The sequence below is a fragment of the Nycticebus coucang genome, chromosome 5 (assembly GCF_027406575.1).
Source record: "Nycticebus coucang isolate mNycCou1 chromosome 5, mNycCou1.pri, whole genome shotgun sequence".
Lineage (NCBI taxonomy): Eukaryota > Metazoa > Chordata > Mammalia > Primates > Lorisidae > Nycticebus > Nycticebus coucang.
Window position 1 is genome coordinate 106,183,855 of NC_069784.1, and position 18,209 is coordinate 106,202,063.

Sequence of the window (18,209 nt, forward strand, 5' to 3'; positions counted from 1 at the left end):
CTGGGGTTCTGAAACTGTCTGCTATCTGAATTTCAGAATCTCTTGGCATGTCTAGAAAATTCTCTTTCATAATTTCATGGAGAATGGCCTCTGTGCCTTGTGAGGCCACCTCATCACTTTCAGGGATTTCAATGAGGCGGATATTAGTCTTCTTCAAATTATCCCAGAGCTCTCTGAGAGAATGATTCATTTTTGTTCTCCATTTCTCTTTCTCTTTGAGAGTTTGGGAGCATTCAACAGCTTTGTCTGTTGTGTCAGAAATCCTTTGTTCTGCTTGCTCCACTCTGTTACTGAGGGCTGCAAATTCTTGCTTCAGTGCATCAAATTCTTTGGTGGTTTTGTCTTTAAATTCGTTAAATTCTTGAGACAACTTTTGAATTTCTCCTCGAATTTCTAATTCCGACTTTTGAATTGCTCTTCGAATTTCTAATTCCAAATTTTCCTCCATTCTATTAATCTTGTTTGCAATCCAAATTCTGAATTGATTTCTGACATCTCAGCCAGCTGTTTATGAATGGGATCTTCAGGTATATCTGCCATATCTTTCCTTGGGAGGGTTGATCTATTCTGGTTATTCATGTTACCAGAGTTTTTCCGCTTATTCCACCCCATGATTGTTTTACACTGTTTGATTTTTCCCCTGGAGCTTTGTTGAGGACCCGTACAGTGCTATAGCCTGAGAAACTGGGGACCTGTTTGGTGTGGTGGGGCTAAGTGGTTCTGTCTTGTTTTGAGCTGGTCTCTGTTCAACCCTAGTTACTCTGGGTTGAAGTCTCAGCTGTGGAGAAATACCAGCAGTTAAATCACCCTGTCCCCCACAGGCAACAATTGGAAAAGGAAAATCAAACCTTCCTACAACCACACACCCAGGGCACCACCTGAATAGTCCTCGGGCAATTGACTCAGTTCAAAAGGTCCAAATCAATTGTCTCAGTCAGAACCTATCTCAGGTGGGAGAGTTTAAAAAGTCTCTGGCAACTGGATCGCAGGGGTCTGGTGACTACTCAGATATGGCTTGCTCCAGTGCTCCGTGGAGTCAGGAGGACCCACCCAGCAAATAGATCAGTCTGGGAAGGTTGATGCTTCCTTCCCCACCTTTTACCTCTGTCACAGCCAGTCACTGATAGCCCTGCAGGGCTATGACCCAGTTGACTGCAGTGAACAGATACTCCAGGGGTTTACACCTGCCTGAAGTGTAAGGAAATCTATTTCTGCTCAGCCAGGCTGCTGTGCTCTGCCTCTATCTAGCAGGGGGAATTGAGGCCTGGCAACCTCAGGAGCTTGATGGAGGCTGGGGGGTTTTCACTCAGTTCCAGCCCTGTCCCTGATTGATGTTACTGACAGAATAGAACAGAACAACTTTGTGGGAATTTGTTTCTGTCCCTGCTAAATTCCCCTACAGAAGAGAAGGTATTTTGAGTTCACAGAGCCTGCACCTCAGGCCCTGTCTTTGCTCCTACAGGTTTGTATTCGGTTAGCTGTCAATTCTAGTCTCCTGTCTTCCTTTGTCTATAGGCTGACGATCCCCTGAGGGCCGGGTGCATCTTAGGCTCAGTAAAGCAGTCCTCTGGGTCAGCCCTGCCCTGGGAATTCCCCGGCTCTGCGTGTGCATTTCTAGTCCCCATGCTCCACCCAGGCCCGTACCACCTTAGGCAAGCCCTTTACTCACAGGACCTGCATTTCCTTCCCAAATCTGTTTTGTGGTGGTTGCCACCTGTGTAGATGCCCAGCCTCCTCTGGTTGCCCAGGGTGACAGGGGGTGTGGCTTCAGAATATCCGGGAGTGAGCCCTATTGTTCCCAAAAGATGGCTGCTGCTCTGCACCTCCGGACACCGCCGCTCCAGTGTGGTTCCTTCTCAGTCGACCATCTTCTCTTCACTCCCATGCTGCAGAGTCAGCACTGACCAGCTGCAGTTTAGGCCCTGTCCACACCCCTCGAGAAATCACCCAAGAATCTGGACTCCTGGGGGACAGGCCTCCAGACCCCAGAGTGAGAGTGGAGGGGAGTGCTGGGAGCTCAGATTTGCAGGTAGAGAATATATACAGTTTTATACAGTTTTATGCCTGGCAGGAGAATGCCATCGTACCCTAGTAGGGGAGGTAGGTCCAGTTTTTAGAGGGTCTCTCCCATGGAGTGTAGTGGGAGGACCTTTGAACTCTGCTCATCTGTTTATGGGGCACTCCAAGCCGTTCTCATGGGTGAGGGGACTCCCATCCGCTTGGTGATGGATTTTATACCTTTTGTTTGTATCCTTGGGGTCGCAGCTCTCCTCAGCGGGGTTGATGTGCATTCTTCAACCTTCTCTCTTGGTGCAGCTCTAATCTACCAGGTTACTTGCTAAATTTCTGTCCTCGAACTCTCCTTCTGGACAGGAGCCTCTTGTTTTGCCCACTTTCCCATCTGTTCTTGATAGGAGGGCTGATCTGCCAGTCTCCACAGATGGAAGAGCTTTCCTTTCAGTCTCTTCTTGAGACTTTCCTCAACAAATATTTAATAAGGCATGCTTCATCATATTGGCAATATAAAGTAAAAAACAGTCTAAGTTTCCATGTTCTGGACCTTACACTTTTCACTAAGAGAGTAAGACAATAGACAAATAGATATATAAGGTAATGCTACATATTAGGTAGTGACAAGTTCTACCAGGAAAAATAAAGCAGTCTCTGTGAATTTAGAGTGCCTGTGGTACCAGGTTAACTAGGATGATTAGTGATCTCCACCCACAGAGGAGACTTGTGTAGAGATGTGCCTGGAAGGCCATGTGAATGTCTACAGACAGAACACTCCAGCCAGAGGGAAAAGCAAGTGCTCTGCCCAGAGACAAGCCTATGACTGGTCCATGTTGGCAGACAGCAAGAGGTCAGGGTGGCTGGGACAGAGTGGATGGGGGGAGCATGGTAAGAGATGAAGCCAGCAGAGCTCCAATGGGTAACCAAATGTCCTGAAGCCTCAGATTTTCCGATGGCAAGGGTAGCTTGGTACAGGATGATCCAGTGATGTTACTGCTGGTAGTACCAGCAGCATCTGGGGACAGAACACGTGGACTGTGAGAGAGAGGGATACAAAGTTGACTCCATGGTTGTTAGCAGAGCAAACAGTAGTGTGGAGTGGCCCTTGACTCTGACCGGGAAATTATAGAAATGTCAAGTGTATTTGGGGAGGGGCAGAATCATAGTTTTAGACCTGTTAAGGTACACAATATTTAATTTTTAAATCCTTTACAACTGAATGAGATCATTTAGATGAGAAAGGAGAAGGAGAACTCTGAAACATGAACTGTGAAGCACCTTCAAAGACCAAGGATGTGACTTAGAGCCAGCAGAGGAAACTGAAAAGGAACAATGAGTGAAATGGAATAAACAAAAGAAGGAAGAGGTGTCTGGGAAGCCGGTGCATCCCTGGAGCATCCAAAGGAGACAACATGGAGAACAGACTCTTAAGAGTTCTGTTGAGGGGAGTTTAGAACTAACAGCCTGTGGGAGATGTTAAAGATGGTCACCGAGAGAGAAGCTCAGGATTTCTGAGTGGTCATGATGAAAGGTCAGATGAAAGGAGAACTGAGAGCAGATGAGGAATTACTCCATTCCTATACAGTATTTGTGATACAGTAAAGTGTCTCCTGAGACGCTTTATTTATTGAGTACTTTAGTGACTGTTCATTATTTTACCATAAAGGAGTGTATTCAATCATGTTGATTCTTGAAATGTCTGAAATCTGTTTCCTAGGGCCCATATGTGTGTAAGAGTGTGTGTGTGTGTGTGTGTGTGTGTGTGTGCAGATACACATTCAGCATCAAGCTTTAAATTAAAGAGCTAAAAAGTTGGCAGAGTGTCTCAATTATGAGTTTATGGGTCTAATTTGGGTGGGAAAGCAAAAAACAAATGTGTTAGATAATGAGTTTGTGAGTTTATTACTCATTCATGTACTATTGATTTAACGCATTGGAAGACAGCTAAAATAGGTTCCTAATGGCACTTGACCAAAAGAAAGTGTGTCCCTGACATATATAACTTATTGCTTTTCCAGCAGCAACTGATTTCACAGACCTGCAAAAAGAAAAATGGTGTTTGCAGCATTACCATTCTGCAACAAATATGCTTTTCTCTTTCTAAGTTTTCAAGGCATCCTGCAGTTTTATTCAGTGGGAATGCAGCACTGCTTCCATTTGAGAGAAGTTTGTAACAACCCAAAACATGATAATGTAGTTTAGTTTTCAATCTTGTCAAGTCTTTCTTTTGAACAGTAAGTGAATCAGACATACTAGAGCAAGACTCACTGGCTGGGGCTTACCAGCATTGTAAAGAAAACACAGGGCATGTTATGGAAATCCTAATTACTAGAAAAGACCCTAGAATAGCTAGGAAATCTTATTCATTTTCATAAAAGAAGCTTTTTCTTCTTCTCTCCTCACACTAAATCTTGTTACTTAGTGTTTAAAGCAAAGGCTCTGTTGAAATCTGGATATAAATTAGAAAAGATACTCTTTTATTCTAAGTGAAACATTTATTCACACTTCATGTATTGAAGTTCCAGTGGCTATTTGAGTTTAGTTTTCAGGGTGGGGGGAATATATATTTAGCTTTTATGTCCTTTTTTATTTTTATTTTTATTTATTTATTTATTCATTCATGTATTTATTTATTTATTTGAGACAGAGTCTCGCTTTGTCGTCCTCGGTATAGTGCCATGGTGTCATAGCTCACAGCAACCTCAAACTCTTGGGTTCAAAGCAAATTTCTTTGCCTGAGCCTCTCTGTTAGCTGGGACTACAGGCACCTGCCACCAAAACCTGGCTATTTTTTAGAGACAGGTTCTCATTCTTGCTCATGCTGGTCTTGAACTCCTGAGCCAGTCAATTCACTCGCCTCGGCCTTCCAGAGTGCTAGGATGCAGGCGTGTGACACTGCGCCCGGCCCTTATGCCCTTTTTTTTTAACCTGAAAGATATTTAGTGATACTTATCCTATCAGACAAATGTGTGTGAATTATGGGTATATTTTCTTTTTTTTTTTTGCAGTTTTTGGCTGGGGCTGGGTTTGAACCCGCCACCTCCAGCATATGGGGCCAGTGCCCTACTCCTTTGAGCCACAGGCGCTGCCCAAGGGTATATTTTCTTTTGATTAGTGAATAGGACACTTGGTAACTATTTGATATTTTCGTGGCTGTAATGTTATTAGTAAAATTCCAATATATGACTATAGTACAAGGCATTGTTAATTCATCAAAAACCAAATAATATTTATTTGTCGACTATTATTAGTAGTTTGTAATTGTAATATCCTACCTTTAAGAAGGCATTTTATCAAGAATTACAAGCATAGCACTGATCATCACCTAAAAATATGTCTCAATTGCCTTGAAAATAAATAGGAGTCCTTAATTTTATAAAAAGAATGGGTTAAAACATTCTCATAATCCTTTTTTTTTTTTTCTGATTCAGTTTCAGCCCATCTTGTGTCCTGGAAGGTCTGGATGATTACCGCTGCACAGCATGTCCACGGGGCTATGAAGGCCAGTACTGTGAAAGGTACCCAGATCACGATGCATAGAGGGTAATGGTACATAGAGATTACACAGTACTGTGAAAGGCACCATGATCATGATGCCTAGAGAGTAATGGTACATAGAGATCCTACAGTACTGTGAAAGGCACCCAGATCACGATGCCTAGAGAGTAATGGTACATAGAGATCCTACAGTACTGTGAAAGGGACCCAGATCACGATGCCTAGAGAGTAATGGTACATAGAGATTACGCACTACTGTGAAAGGTACCCAGATCACGATGCCTAGAGGGTAATAGTACATAGAGATTATACATTACTGTGAAAGGTACCCAGATCACGATGCCTAGAGAGTAATGGTACATAGAGATTACACAGTACTGTGAAAGGTACCCAGATCACGATGCCTAGAGAGTAATGATACATAGAGATTACACACTACTGTGAAAGGTACCCAGATCACGATGCCTAGAGAGTAATGGTACATAGAGATTACACACTACTGTGAAAGGTACCCAGATCACGATGCCTAGAGAGTAATGGTACATAGAGATTACACATTACTGTGAAAGGTACCCAGATCACGATGCCTAGAGAGTAATGGTACATAGAGATTATACAGTACTGTGAATCGGACCATGATTATGATGCATAGAGAGTAATGGTACAGAGATTATATGGGGAAGGTCACAGGGAAAAATAATCATTATTTGAATGATTTCCTTTTTTCAGTTTCTCTAGTAGTTTCAATTATATGCTTTAAAACTCTATTTGTATTTTGAAGTCTGTCCAAAGAAAGTTGTTGACTTTTGTCTTATGTTTAGACTTTCTTAAAGATTCCATATTATTTCACAATTGTCTAATTTATCTTTTAGTATAGTATGTGTTTATATATAAATACATATAATTTTATAAGAACAAACCAAATCAATTTCCAAAAAAAAATCTTATAAGTCAGTAGTTACTACTAATAAAAAGCTGGCTACATATTTCTCATTTTACTTAGTTGGAAAATATGATCTAGCAATAACCACTCGCATATCACTGTTCGGACACTACAGCAGTTTCCCAGCAAGGGCATAAATAACTCAGAGTACAAATGGCTACAAGCATTTTAAATTAGTACAAATCACATAATAAAGTGTTTTTATTTCGTTTTCCTTTTCAACAGGAAAACACTATTATTTAAATGTTTCCTCTTACCATATTTCTTACAAAATCTCATCGTGCATGTATGTAGCTATTAAATTGCATTCGAAATATAGTACAAATGGTAAATTAAGAATACAATTCCACACTGACTGTCTAGTAAGGTTCTAATTTATATCTTCCAGATATGTATTTTCTGTAAGATCAATATCCTACATATTCGATCTTGTCACCATGACTTTTGGTACATTTTAGATATTATCTCTAACATAACAGAGAGTCACTCATTTTAACTAGTAACGGCATACTGTTACATGATAATCTTAGGGTAATTGACAGTAGTATGAAAATTTTTGAGATCTGTGGACTTAGCTTAATTCCAATAATTTAGCTGGGTCCCGTTTTTCTCATTTATAAACTCAGGAATAATGGATGGGCAACCTACTTTATACTAATATTGTGATAATAAGTGTGTAAAGGACACTGTTGGTGCCCTGCCAAGGTACCTTCACAGAAGTCTTCTCTCCAGCAGGAGAGGCAAAAAGGCCTGGAATTTATCCCACTGTTCTTCAATGCTTTATAGCCAATGCCTACTTGGTGTGAGAGTACAAAAGTCCAGCTCTTTTGCATCAAAGTACAAGAAATTTTGACTTGTTATTTATGCTTCTGAGCTCTCTATAGAGGCAGGCTAAGACCAGGACATCATCTGAAATCACACCCTTCCTTAGATTCTTTCTTTTCTATATCCTGTTTCACCCCGTTCCTTTGCAAGATTATTCTAGGAACATCTCCTTAAATTGTGAATTTCTTTGCAAACATAAGCTAATGTTTATTAATATTTATCATTACCCACTTAATAATCTTCTTCTATATAACCAGCAAAGACTGTATTCATAATGGCAATAAGTAACTAAGTAATTGGACTTGGGTTTGTAAATTTCAATGCGGTTGCTATACATGTATAAAATATATTTCCAAATAAATCTGTATGTGGTAACTCTAAACACAACATTTGCACATGTATAACAATGAATTCAAAATTTTCATGCCAGGGAGAAATTGGCAGCAATTAAATAACTCAAAGCAATATAAAATGCAAAAATATTTCCATTAGTTTTGAAGATATATATATCATGCGGATATAAGTGCAGTTATAGGTTTTACAGGTATACGTTCTTTGAATGTATACCAATATGCTTTGGTATTTATACTTAGACTAATATTAATTTCATGACCCTTAAACAACAATGGCATGGTGACTTAAAGCATCCCTGGACACCAAGGGGATTATCTGTAGTCATGTATTAAAAAGAATATTTTCTAGCATAGCTACATTTATAAATTGGAGTTGCCACTATCTACAAAAGCATGTGTATGGAAAAGTCTGGAGGGGTACACTGAAGTGACAGTTACTGTCTTAAAGCAGAGTGATTACAGAAAATTTATTTTTTAATATATTCTATGTTTAATCATAAAAGCTGACAGTTCATATAGCATAGAGATGAGCATGGTCCTACACCATCAAATGTGTTATGGTTTGAAGTGTTTTTTCCAGTTTTCAAATGTTGTTAAAGCTTCACATTCATCATCTTCAACACATAAATGATCAGGTTATATATCCCTGAAAAATTGCTTTTATTCCGCTAAATGAAACCAAAGATCCTGGTTAAATTTTTATTGTAACGTTCCAAATAAATTTGTTCCACTGCCAAGAGCTTCTTAAATCATTTAAATCATCTTTAGACCTGCCCAACCTCATCAGCTTAGGTCTAAAACTGCTTAAATATCTTGAGTGTCCCTGTAAAGTAGAAACCTCTCCCCCTACTTTATTTTCATTACTCCTGCCATAAACTCTTGGAGCATTTAATCAATCTGACCCTGCTTCGAGTATAGTTATTCACCTGAACATATTAAAAAGCAATTTAAGTGACTTATTTAAATGATAGCTTTATAGAGCATTTGTAATCTTACATTGAAAAGAAAATCAAAAACATGGAAGTGTAAAATCCTAGTGTTACAAATAGTTTTCCTGATGCTTGCCTTTTCTAACCAGCACAGGATGAATTAACTTTCACAGCCATGCAAATGTTCACAGTCTTAGGTTGCTAAAGATGGTCTATCATTATCTCGCCAGTACTTACAACTTTTGTCCCCAACCCCCTACTCTGTCTCTCAACTTCCCTCCATACTTGACAGTTTAACCAAAATTCTGACTGTTGTTTATATTGACACTGACCTTATCTATATAATTTGTTGTCCAATCAGACGCTCTAATGAGGGGCAGGAAGTATGTTTAATAATTAAGCCAAAACAACAGGTAATCTGGGATCGTTTTAAGCAACCTAGAACATATGGCCCTGCTAGTATCTTGTAGTTGCCAGACACGCACTATGATAACCCCGAGGGGAACATGCTTAGGTAAACGGAGGCCAGGATGGGCAGAGGAGTCGATGAATGGGTTGCATTTGAGTTCATCCAGTTGGACCTCCTTTCTAACTTTCAAATCAATGTAATATATTTTATTTGCGTATCATTAACCTGCTTCCGCAGACACACATGAAAAATCATCTTGAAGGAGATGTGGTCGAAAGAAATGGTGGACAAGGTTAAATAGAAAATCTCAGTAGTTTATCATCACTTAACTTGCCTCTTTTATTTTCGTTAGTAAAATCACAGTGTTGTATTATTTGGTTATTTTGATTTATAAGATACGTGATTACAGAAAAGCCCAGGAATCAATATATAAATTGTATTCTTCTCTAATTATAAAAGAGAACTTTAAAAACTTATCATCGAGAGCAGCGATGGGCAAACTACCAGGCCAAATTTGGCCCATTGCCTTATTCTGGATGGCACTAAAACTAGGAACTATTGTTACAGGTAAATATTTATGATAAATTTGATGATAGGAAGCACTAAATTTGAACCCCAATTAAGTAAAATTTGATACTTCGAAAAGGATCTGATTCTTCCTATTAGTAGGTTGGTATTACAAAATAATTTATTTTCAACGATTATTGTATTATTATTATTATGGTTTGAGTATATGCTTTTTGTTGTTGTTCAGCAACAAAAAGCATATACTCAAAATTATATACTCAAAAGCATATACTTGGAAATTTTATTTCTCTGTCACTGCATAATCTTGATTTTGCCTCTTGGCCTGCAAAGCTTAATATTTACTGACACTTTACAGGAAAAATTTGTTGACTCCTGATCTGTAGACTATTGATATCAATTTTGTTTCACTCAAAACAAAACAAAACACACACACACCCCTTGGGGATGTGACTTACCATTGACCACCTTTCCTGTCTCCCTGTTTAAATGCAGGTGTGCCCCTGGCTATACTGGCAGCCCAAGCAGCCCTGGCGGCTCCTGCCAAGAATGTGAGTGTGACCCGTATGGCTCATTGCCTGTGCCCTGTGACCCTGTCACAGGACTCTGCTCGTGCCGACCCGGAGCCACGGGAAGGAAGTGTGATGGCTGCAAGCCCTGGCATGCACGCGAGGGCACAGAGTGTGTCTGTACGTATGCTAACTTGGCTACGAGTTCAGGGCTCTGGGCTCCGTTTCTGTCTCACTTCCAATGAGAAAGACTGACTTTTTTTTTTTTTTTTGGCAATAGCTTGTTTTTCTCTTCATTCTTTCTGACACTATCTATCCACCTTCTGCTCTTCACCTACTGTTTTTGTCCTCTCCAAGAACCGCTGAGAAAATCCTCAGCTGCTTTAAGTCAATGCAGTGCAGACCTACAGCAGCACCCCTGGAGGCATACTCTATTTTAGGTACTTTATTTGTCCATTTTAGGGTTGCAGTTTTGCCTCAAGCTGGCATTGCCTTTGTGACAGATTAAAGATCCTGGTGTGCTAAAATTTTCAGAATATTCCCGACTTTGTAACCAGCTGGACAGGCACTTTAAGCCTTGAATTACCACTGAGTTTTCTTTTCCCAGATTACACAGAAATCCCTAGGCAAACTGCTTTTTAAGTTTCTCTTGAACTGCACAAAACCTGGAAGCTGTAACAGTGAACTCAAGCACTTTTACTCACAGACAATAAATGGAGAGCAGTTTGCACTCACAAGCTCTTTCTCACTCCCCAGTCCCCCCCCTTTTTGGTATGAATTCTGGATTCAGCAGTGCCATCTTGAAAGTACATTGAAATTGGAAGTTAAATATAGTTCTTGGATCTCACATAAATTCTAACATAAAATAAAGTTATTTATAATTTTTTAAGGAGGGAGTGTTGTGCTACAGAATTCTTTTTCCTAAAGAAATTTATTTCAGCACCTTTTATTTCAACATCTACCTATTTTAATATATTTATGCATGCCAGTATTTCTTGTTTTAACATCTTGTGTGTGTATCTTAATAGCATGTTAACTGGAAGCATTTTTGTTTGCATTCTTGTTTTATGAGTTACTTAAACTGAAGCTAAGGCTGAATTTTAAAATATGTCAAAATGTTAAGGCTGGGTGTGTTTGGGAAGAGAGGTTTTTAAATCTTTTTTTTTTTTTTTCATATTTCAACCACTTTTTTTTTTTTTTTTAGACCGAGTCTCACTTTGAAAATATATTACATTAAAAATAAAAGTAAATATGAAGGTACATAAGAGGAGAAAGATTAAATATGCTAACATATACACTTATATTTTCATGTTTAGTTATTGGTATTTACATACTCTTCCCAAGTATAACGATGTATTTCAATGACAGTTAAAGAAGTGGGCTACCCAATATTTCATAATATCGTTTTCAAGTTAAATTATTAGCATGGACATAATCAACTAGATAATATATAGATATTTCTTATGTTAACCCTAATCTAAGTAGTCCTTGAATTATAAATCATTAATTTTATTAATTTTCCATAAGTAAAGTTGAAATAAAAAGATTGTGTTTAATACCAACCCCCAAAATTAAACAATAGCACATTAAAAACTGAGAAAGATAAAATAACGGAATTATTTTCTGAATATTTCTTGTAAAGGGAATTGGCATTCTGCCTGTCAACAACATCAGCTTTACGTTTTTATTATTCCTGACGATCAATAATACTTTACTTACATTTTACATAAGTTTATCAAAAGAAAACTTACATCTTCTTATCCCTATCACAAAAATGGGTTTCGAATCTCCACATGACCCCTGTGATATTAACAACATGGCCAATCCTCCAGTTACAATGTCATATCAGTTCTCTCATTGGCATTATTCTTGTCCCAGAAGGAAATGGCTGTGCAGCTGCTGTACACGGCCAGTTCAGCGTCTGGGTCTGGAAATGTTTATGTGCTTCTGGAGTATTAAATAATAGAAAGTTTCCAGCTACAGAAACATTATTAAATTATGGGGTTGCTTTTGATACTAGACCCTTGTTCTAAAGTGTTTATAATGATTATGTAATTAGGCTGTATAGATTTTTCTTATGCTGCTCTTAAGCCCTAGTGATTTTCACTTCTTGGAAAGTATTTTCTTTACCTTTCATTAAGTTAACTCTAGAAATTGTTACACAGAGTATCTTTAGATTTTTCTTCTCTTCTTTGAAAATTTCTCTGGTTATGGAAAAATATACTGTGGTTCTTTGATGTTGCTTTTTCCCAGTTTCTACTTCTGGTTTGTTTTTGTTTTTGTTTTTATTGGTGGGGATTCATTGAGGGTAGAGAACCAGGTTACGCTGATTGCATTCGTTAGGTAAAGTCCCTCTTATAATTGTGTCCTGCCTCCCAGAGTGACACAGTGACCTCCCACCTCCCTTCCTCCTTCCCTCCTTCCCTCCCCCACTTCTCCATCACCATGTACTAGGTCATCAATTGTCCTCATATCAGGCTTGAGTACATTGGGTCTTGCTTCTCCATTCTTGTGGTGCTCTACTAAGAAGAGTGTTTCGGCTCCATCCAGGTTAATACAAAGGATGTAAATCAGTTAACGAAAACAAGTCATGGGCGAGGACACACCTCTCTGACTTAGTGATAATTCTTTAAAAATATGTATTTCTGTATCCCTAACTCAATCAGAGCAAAATGGATTCTCCTGGCAAGTTTGATTTGTGGGACTTGTTTTATCACATGTGATCACGGTGGACTTGGGTGAGAGGAAGGGAGTTCGCCCTTCATAGCAAGAGCCTATGTGTGTAGTAAGAGACATGTCTGTGCTGCTACTTGTTAAGATGGTGCTGACTGCAGAAAATAAGGTTTCCTCTATTAGTTAGAATAAGTAAATAGATAGTTTAGCAACATGTACTGTGTAATAGTTAATTTTTCTCTCTGTAGTTAATACTCTAGGAAACAATTTAAATCAGCTCCCCCTGGGGATTGGTCTATTTTTTAAATGCATAGTCACTGACCTAGCCATGATCATTGTATTATCATAGGTATCCTGCCTATTGGTGGAATCTTTATATATACTGTAAATTTAGATTAAGCTGACATTTAATGAAGGCTATAAAATTCTGCTGGAGAGATCAGGCAACATAAAGCAAATATAGGATGCATGAGAGCGTTTCCCTTGACTACCAAAATTATTATAATTTTTTTTTTTCTCTTTGAGACAGAATCTCACTTTGTCACCTTCGGTAGAGTGCTGTGACATCATAGCTCACAGCAACGTTAAACTCTTGGGCTCAAGAAACCCTCTGGCCTCAGTTTTTCATGTTTAGTACAGACAGGGTCTCACTTTTGCTCAGGCTGTTCTCAAACTCCTTAGCTCAAGCAATCCACCCGCCTCAGCCTCCCAAAGTGCTAGGATTATAGGCATGAGCCCAGGTGCTAGGATTACCTGGCCTACCACCACAATTTATTTTTTTAAATTTATTTCATGTTAATGTGAGAGTACAAGCAACCAGGTCATCAAAATTCTTAAAAGAGATTTGTAACTGCCAATGAGTAAGCTCAGATGTTAGCGGATCCAGAATGGAATTTCTTGTGAGACACAGGCCTCGTGTATTTGGGGTTCTGTTACTATCATGAAGAATTCACACAAATAATATATGTCAATATTAGGATATATTTAGACACCAGACCGTCTCATAGTTAACCAAATTCAGTCCCACAAAGGTCATTAGCTCCACCAAGCAGAGTCAGTGCTGGACATGACTAAGCAACGTATCTACATTCAGATTCGGCACATTCTCTAAAGTCCCTTTCAATTGACATGGATTCATCATAACGGTAATTTTTTTTTTTAAGGCTTACCTTGACTGCCAGTTTACCATTTGCCAAGTGCCATATTATTTTAATTCTAACACCATCCCTGTTCCTCATTATCCCCACTGTGTGATAAGAAAACTGAATTTAAGTTGGTTAAGTCAAGCTTCACTGTGACTTTTCAGAAGAGCTAAGATTTCAACCTAGGTGTGTCTTGCAACACTTATTTTCTTAACCTCTATGCTAGCTTCAGTGCAAAATACAGAAAGCAAATATGGTTAACACAATATATTCCACATTAATGCGTTCCGTCCTGTATTCATTTACTTCTGTGTTTAGAGTCCATTCTCCTACAATGAAACATAGACGAAATGAGCTAAAATGCAAACTGAAAAAAATTCAATGCATAAAAAGTCAATAAGACCATATTTTTTCTGCTAACCCTGGAGACTCCTCTAAAATTTTAAAAATTATTTTATTTATGATAGATTCTTATTCATCGGAGATTGTCTAATGGAGACTTTCTTCTATGCTTGAGAGAAGACACAGTGTCTGGGTGCTCAGATAACGTCATAGCCTCAGTGTCTGTTTCTATTAGAAATTATTTGAGACAGCCCTACAATGTTCTTCCCCCCTTATATATACCAGTGAGTTTTGAATAGGTATTTATTTCCCAAATCAGAATTTCCTCTTAATAAATTAGATTAATACTAAGCCATCCTCCTCTTTCAACCCTCATTCATAATTTACATGTCAATTTAAAAATGACAACAATGACCTGCCCTTCTGAAACTGGAGAATGAGCAAAGAAAATCATTATTCACTTCATAGTAAAGTTTTGTGTTTCACAAACATTTTTCTTGTCTTATTTTCTGTAAACTTATAGTTAACACAGAGTAACTCATGTGATGTTTAAAATAGATAAAGAGTGGTGTACTAAAGTATATTACTCTCCTGGGGAGCAGAAATTAACATTAGTAGCTGTTGGCAAGATATTCCTCCATAGAAGTGCCTGAAATAGTATTTTATAAATATCAAATTGATGTTTCCTATTTTTAATCCCTGCATATGAGGTATTTGGGATATGTCAGCATTTAGTATTTATAGTCAGGATTTATTTAAAATATAACATATAAAAGAATGCCTCGCATGCTGATGTTGCAAAAATGATCACAAAGTATGTGTTTTTCCTCGCAGTGTGAGGTAAACCTAGCTAAATGTGATAATTCACCTTACTCTGTAGAATATACACCTTCCAGCCACTTGGGGAAACCTTAAATCTAAGATTTTATTATATTTTGATACTAATCTGCAGAGACACAATCCAGATTATAGATTCTCATAACCAGTTGCCACCAACCAGCTTATCACAATAGCACAGAGACCCGTATGGGTGTCCATAAAGTTTGTGTGCAATTTAACTATTTTAAATTTAACTATTTTAAATTGCATATGAACTTTACGGACACCTGACTATCACTAGAACACAGCTATACACTTATAATCAAAGATGACTCTTCATGGCAGTTATCGTTCCCTATATATATATGGAAGCAGGAACAAAATAGTAGAATATGGTTATCACCAGAAGAAAAGTAAGAGTTTCCATTCTAAAAGATGTTAGAAAAAAATGTCTATTGATTTCCACATTCTGTTTATGGACTTGGCTCATTGCCTATGTGATGACTTTTCATTCTCAGGTCCTTCTCTTTCTGCTCCCACTTGGTCCCCTGATAGTTCTTTTTGAAAGGCAGGAGTGTCTGCTGTAGTTTTCTAGAACTCGAAGCTGTGGCATGGTGTTCACATTCAGACCCATTGGGCAGTCTATAAAAGAAACTTCTGTTTACCACGTTTACAGCCTCTGTTCTTGTTTTGTTAGTAAAAGAAGTTTGAGTTTCTTTTTGAAGCCTTCTTGGTACAGGTCTAGGCTAACCATGGGTGGAACACAACTATCATTCTGATTCTAAGTATTTTTCTAGTCATTAGGGATCAGCCTCGGTGGTTTGTATGTCACAATGAGAAAGCTATTCTATCCATAGATTAAAGAGTTGCACAGTTTAATCGAATACAGAGGACTGATCACTATTGCCTTTATTTTCGATCAAGCTTTATTTTAAAAGTAAACTGAGCTCTGCTTTGATTACAATTTTCACTGTGGGTAGGCCCAGGAAGTTCACTGGCAGTGAAGAACAATACAATTGTATGATCTTAAAGTGGGAAGAAGGCTTTTAAGTAAGTCTAACCTTCTTTTTTTCTGTGACGTTTCCAAAGCAGATAGTATCCTGATATAAGGAAGCATGCTGTCACAAAGGTTTGTATCCTAAGCTTGCACATGGAAGTTGTGTGACATTAGATAACTTTTCTGAACCTCATTTCATCTTCGGCAAAATGGAAATTAAATACTACATTCATGTATGTGACGTGACGTATCTAAGCATAGTAAGTGTTTAATAAATTCCAGCCATCAGCGGTGCCTGTAGCTTAGTGGGTAGGGCTCCGGCCACATACACTGAAGCTGGCAGGTTTGAACCCAGCCTGGGCTGCTAAAACAATAATGACAACTGCAATAGCAACAACAACAACAAAAATAGCCAGGCATTGCAACAGGCGCCTGTAGTCCCAGCTAGTTGGGAGGCTGAAGCAAGAGAATTGCTCTTCTCCTCAAGAAGAGTTTGAGGCTTTTGTGACCTGTGACGCATGTCAAGGGTGACATAGTGAGACTCTGTCTCAAATAAATAAATAAATAAATTCCAGCCATTATTATCATCATTATTATGTGGCCATTTTTTTTCAAAGACGTGATGTTTTGTGCACTCATCAATTTCTGATGGGATATTTTCTTTAATTAGGCTAAATTCATTTTTTCTATAATTATCTCAAAATCTAGGCTCATCGAGTCACTGAAAACCACTTTTCTGACCACCATATATTTCTCTTTAAGTTCTTCACATGTATTATATATAGATTCATAAACACCCTGCTTGTGACTATTTTTCTCATCTGTAAAAGGAGAATACTAATAGTACTCACCTCTTAGAATTGCTGTGAACTTGAGGTGAGATGATAATGGCAAAATATATATGTGGTGACTATTGTGTAGATAAAAGCTATTATCTTATTAAGAGTTATAGTACTTTCGGTTTCCATTTTTCTTCTAAAAAGCTACACCATCCTTGAACCATATTGAACTTCTCTTTTTTTATATGTATTACACATATACACATATTACATATATAATGACTTGGTACATGAACAAATTCCTCAGTCTCAGTAAAACCTACAGAATACCGTTCCCCCCTCTATTCAAAGAAATAAAGGGACAAAAGCCCCCTTAATGAATCTGAAATCAAATTTTTATGTTAGAAGATATTTACTTAAAATAATGTAGAATAACTGAATAAATTCAAATAAGCCCTACATATATGCTAATCTAACCTTCTCTTCTTGAAGAAGATAAGGGAAAGAGAAAAATATAAAACTCAGAACCAGGGAACAATCACTGCCATTCATTTAGAAGAATTAATTTAAAATATACACATTAACACGATTTTATCATTTCCTAAAAATGTATATTTACTCATTTTATCCCTATTTGATTAGAGCAGACAATTTATATATCTTTACCTGAAATTGGTTAATAGTTTGGCCTTTTAAGAAATACCAATATAGGGTGGCGCCTGTGGCTCAAGGAGTAGGGCGCCGGTCCCATATGCCGGAGGTGGCGGGTTCAAACCCAGCCCCGGCCAAAAAAAAAAAAAAAAAAAAGAAAGAAAGAAATACCAATATACTTATCAGTTTCAGCTTCTTAAGTTTGAATGCAGTGTGTGATTTTTTTTTATGACAGTAGCCGGTAGTTATTATGCATGGGGGACTCTGGTAGAAACGCAATGTTTTGTACTAATTGCTAACAGAAAGATCTGTAATGTTGGCTGCATGATTTGCCCCTTACTTGGGCCCAGCTATAACGATCTGAATTTAGCACTGCATTTGTTAATATTAAACACAAATTTATCCTGACACTTTTATAGGCAAAGCCTCGGAAACATTTAGTCATGTAAAATATAATCATCGTCTTGAAATATTTCCTTTGCTCCCATGCATTTTGGGTAGGATCGCAATTTATAACCTCATCTGTATCGCTGAATTAGGAGAATGGTTTGGAGAGGTTTTTGGGGTCCTGATTATAAGAAAGGTGTTAATTTGTACTGAGCTGTTATTGTACCTTTATAAAAGAACAGCTGTTTACATAATGTGAATTTATTCCATCTCTGTACACTCTTCAGATCTTTCCTATTATAGTGAATTAAACTTGGTTTTAATTTGCATTCCATCTCCAATGTCTGTTGCCAGACACTTCAGACTTTTTTGAGGGCAAATAAAAGTAGCTTCTGGTGTAAGTAAATATTTTGTGTCA

At 38.0% G+C, this 18,209-nt stretch overlaps 1 protein-coding gene across 2 annotated transcripts in view; it reads left to right on the top strand.

The window, feature by feature from the left end:
- Positions 1 to 18,209, top strand: part of LAMA2 (laminin subunit alpha 2) — a 656,330-nt gene that overhangs the window by 477,340 nt on the left and 160,781 nt on the right. For both annotated transcript variants that reach the window (XM_053591647.1, XM_053591648.1), the window contains exons 31-32: positions 5,442 to 5,528; positions 9,988 to 10,181. In XM_053591647.1, the coding sequence (XP_053447622.1) occupies positions 5,442 to 5,528; positions 9,988 to 10,181 (281 nt within the window). The remainder of the gene's footprint in view (positions 1 to 5,441; positions 5,529 to 9,987; positions 10,182 to 18,209) is intronic.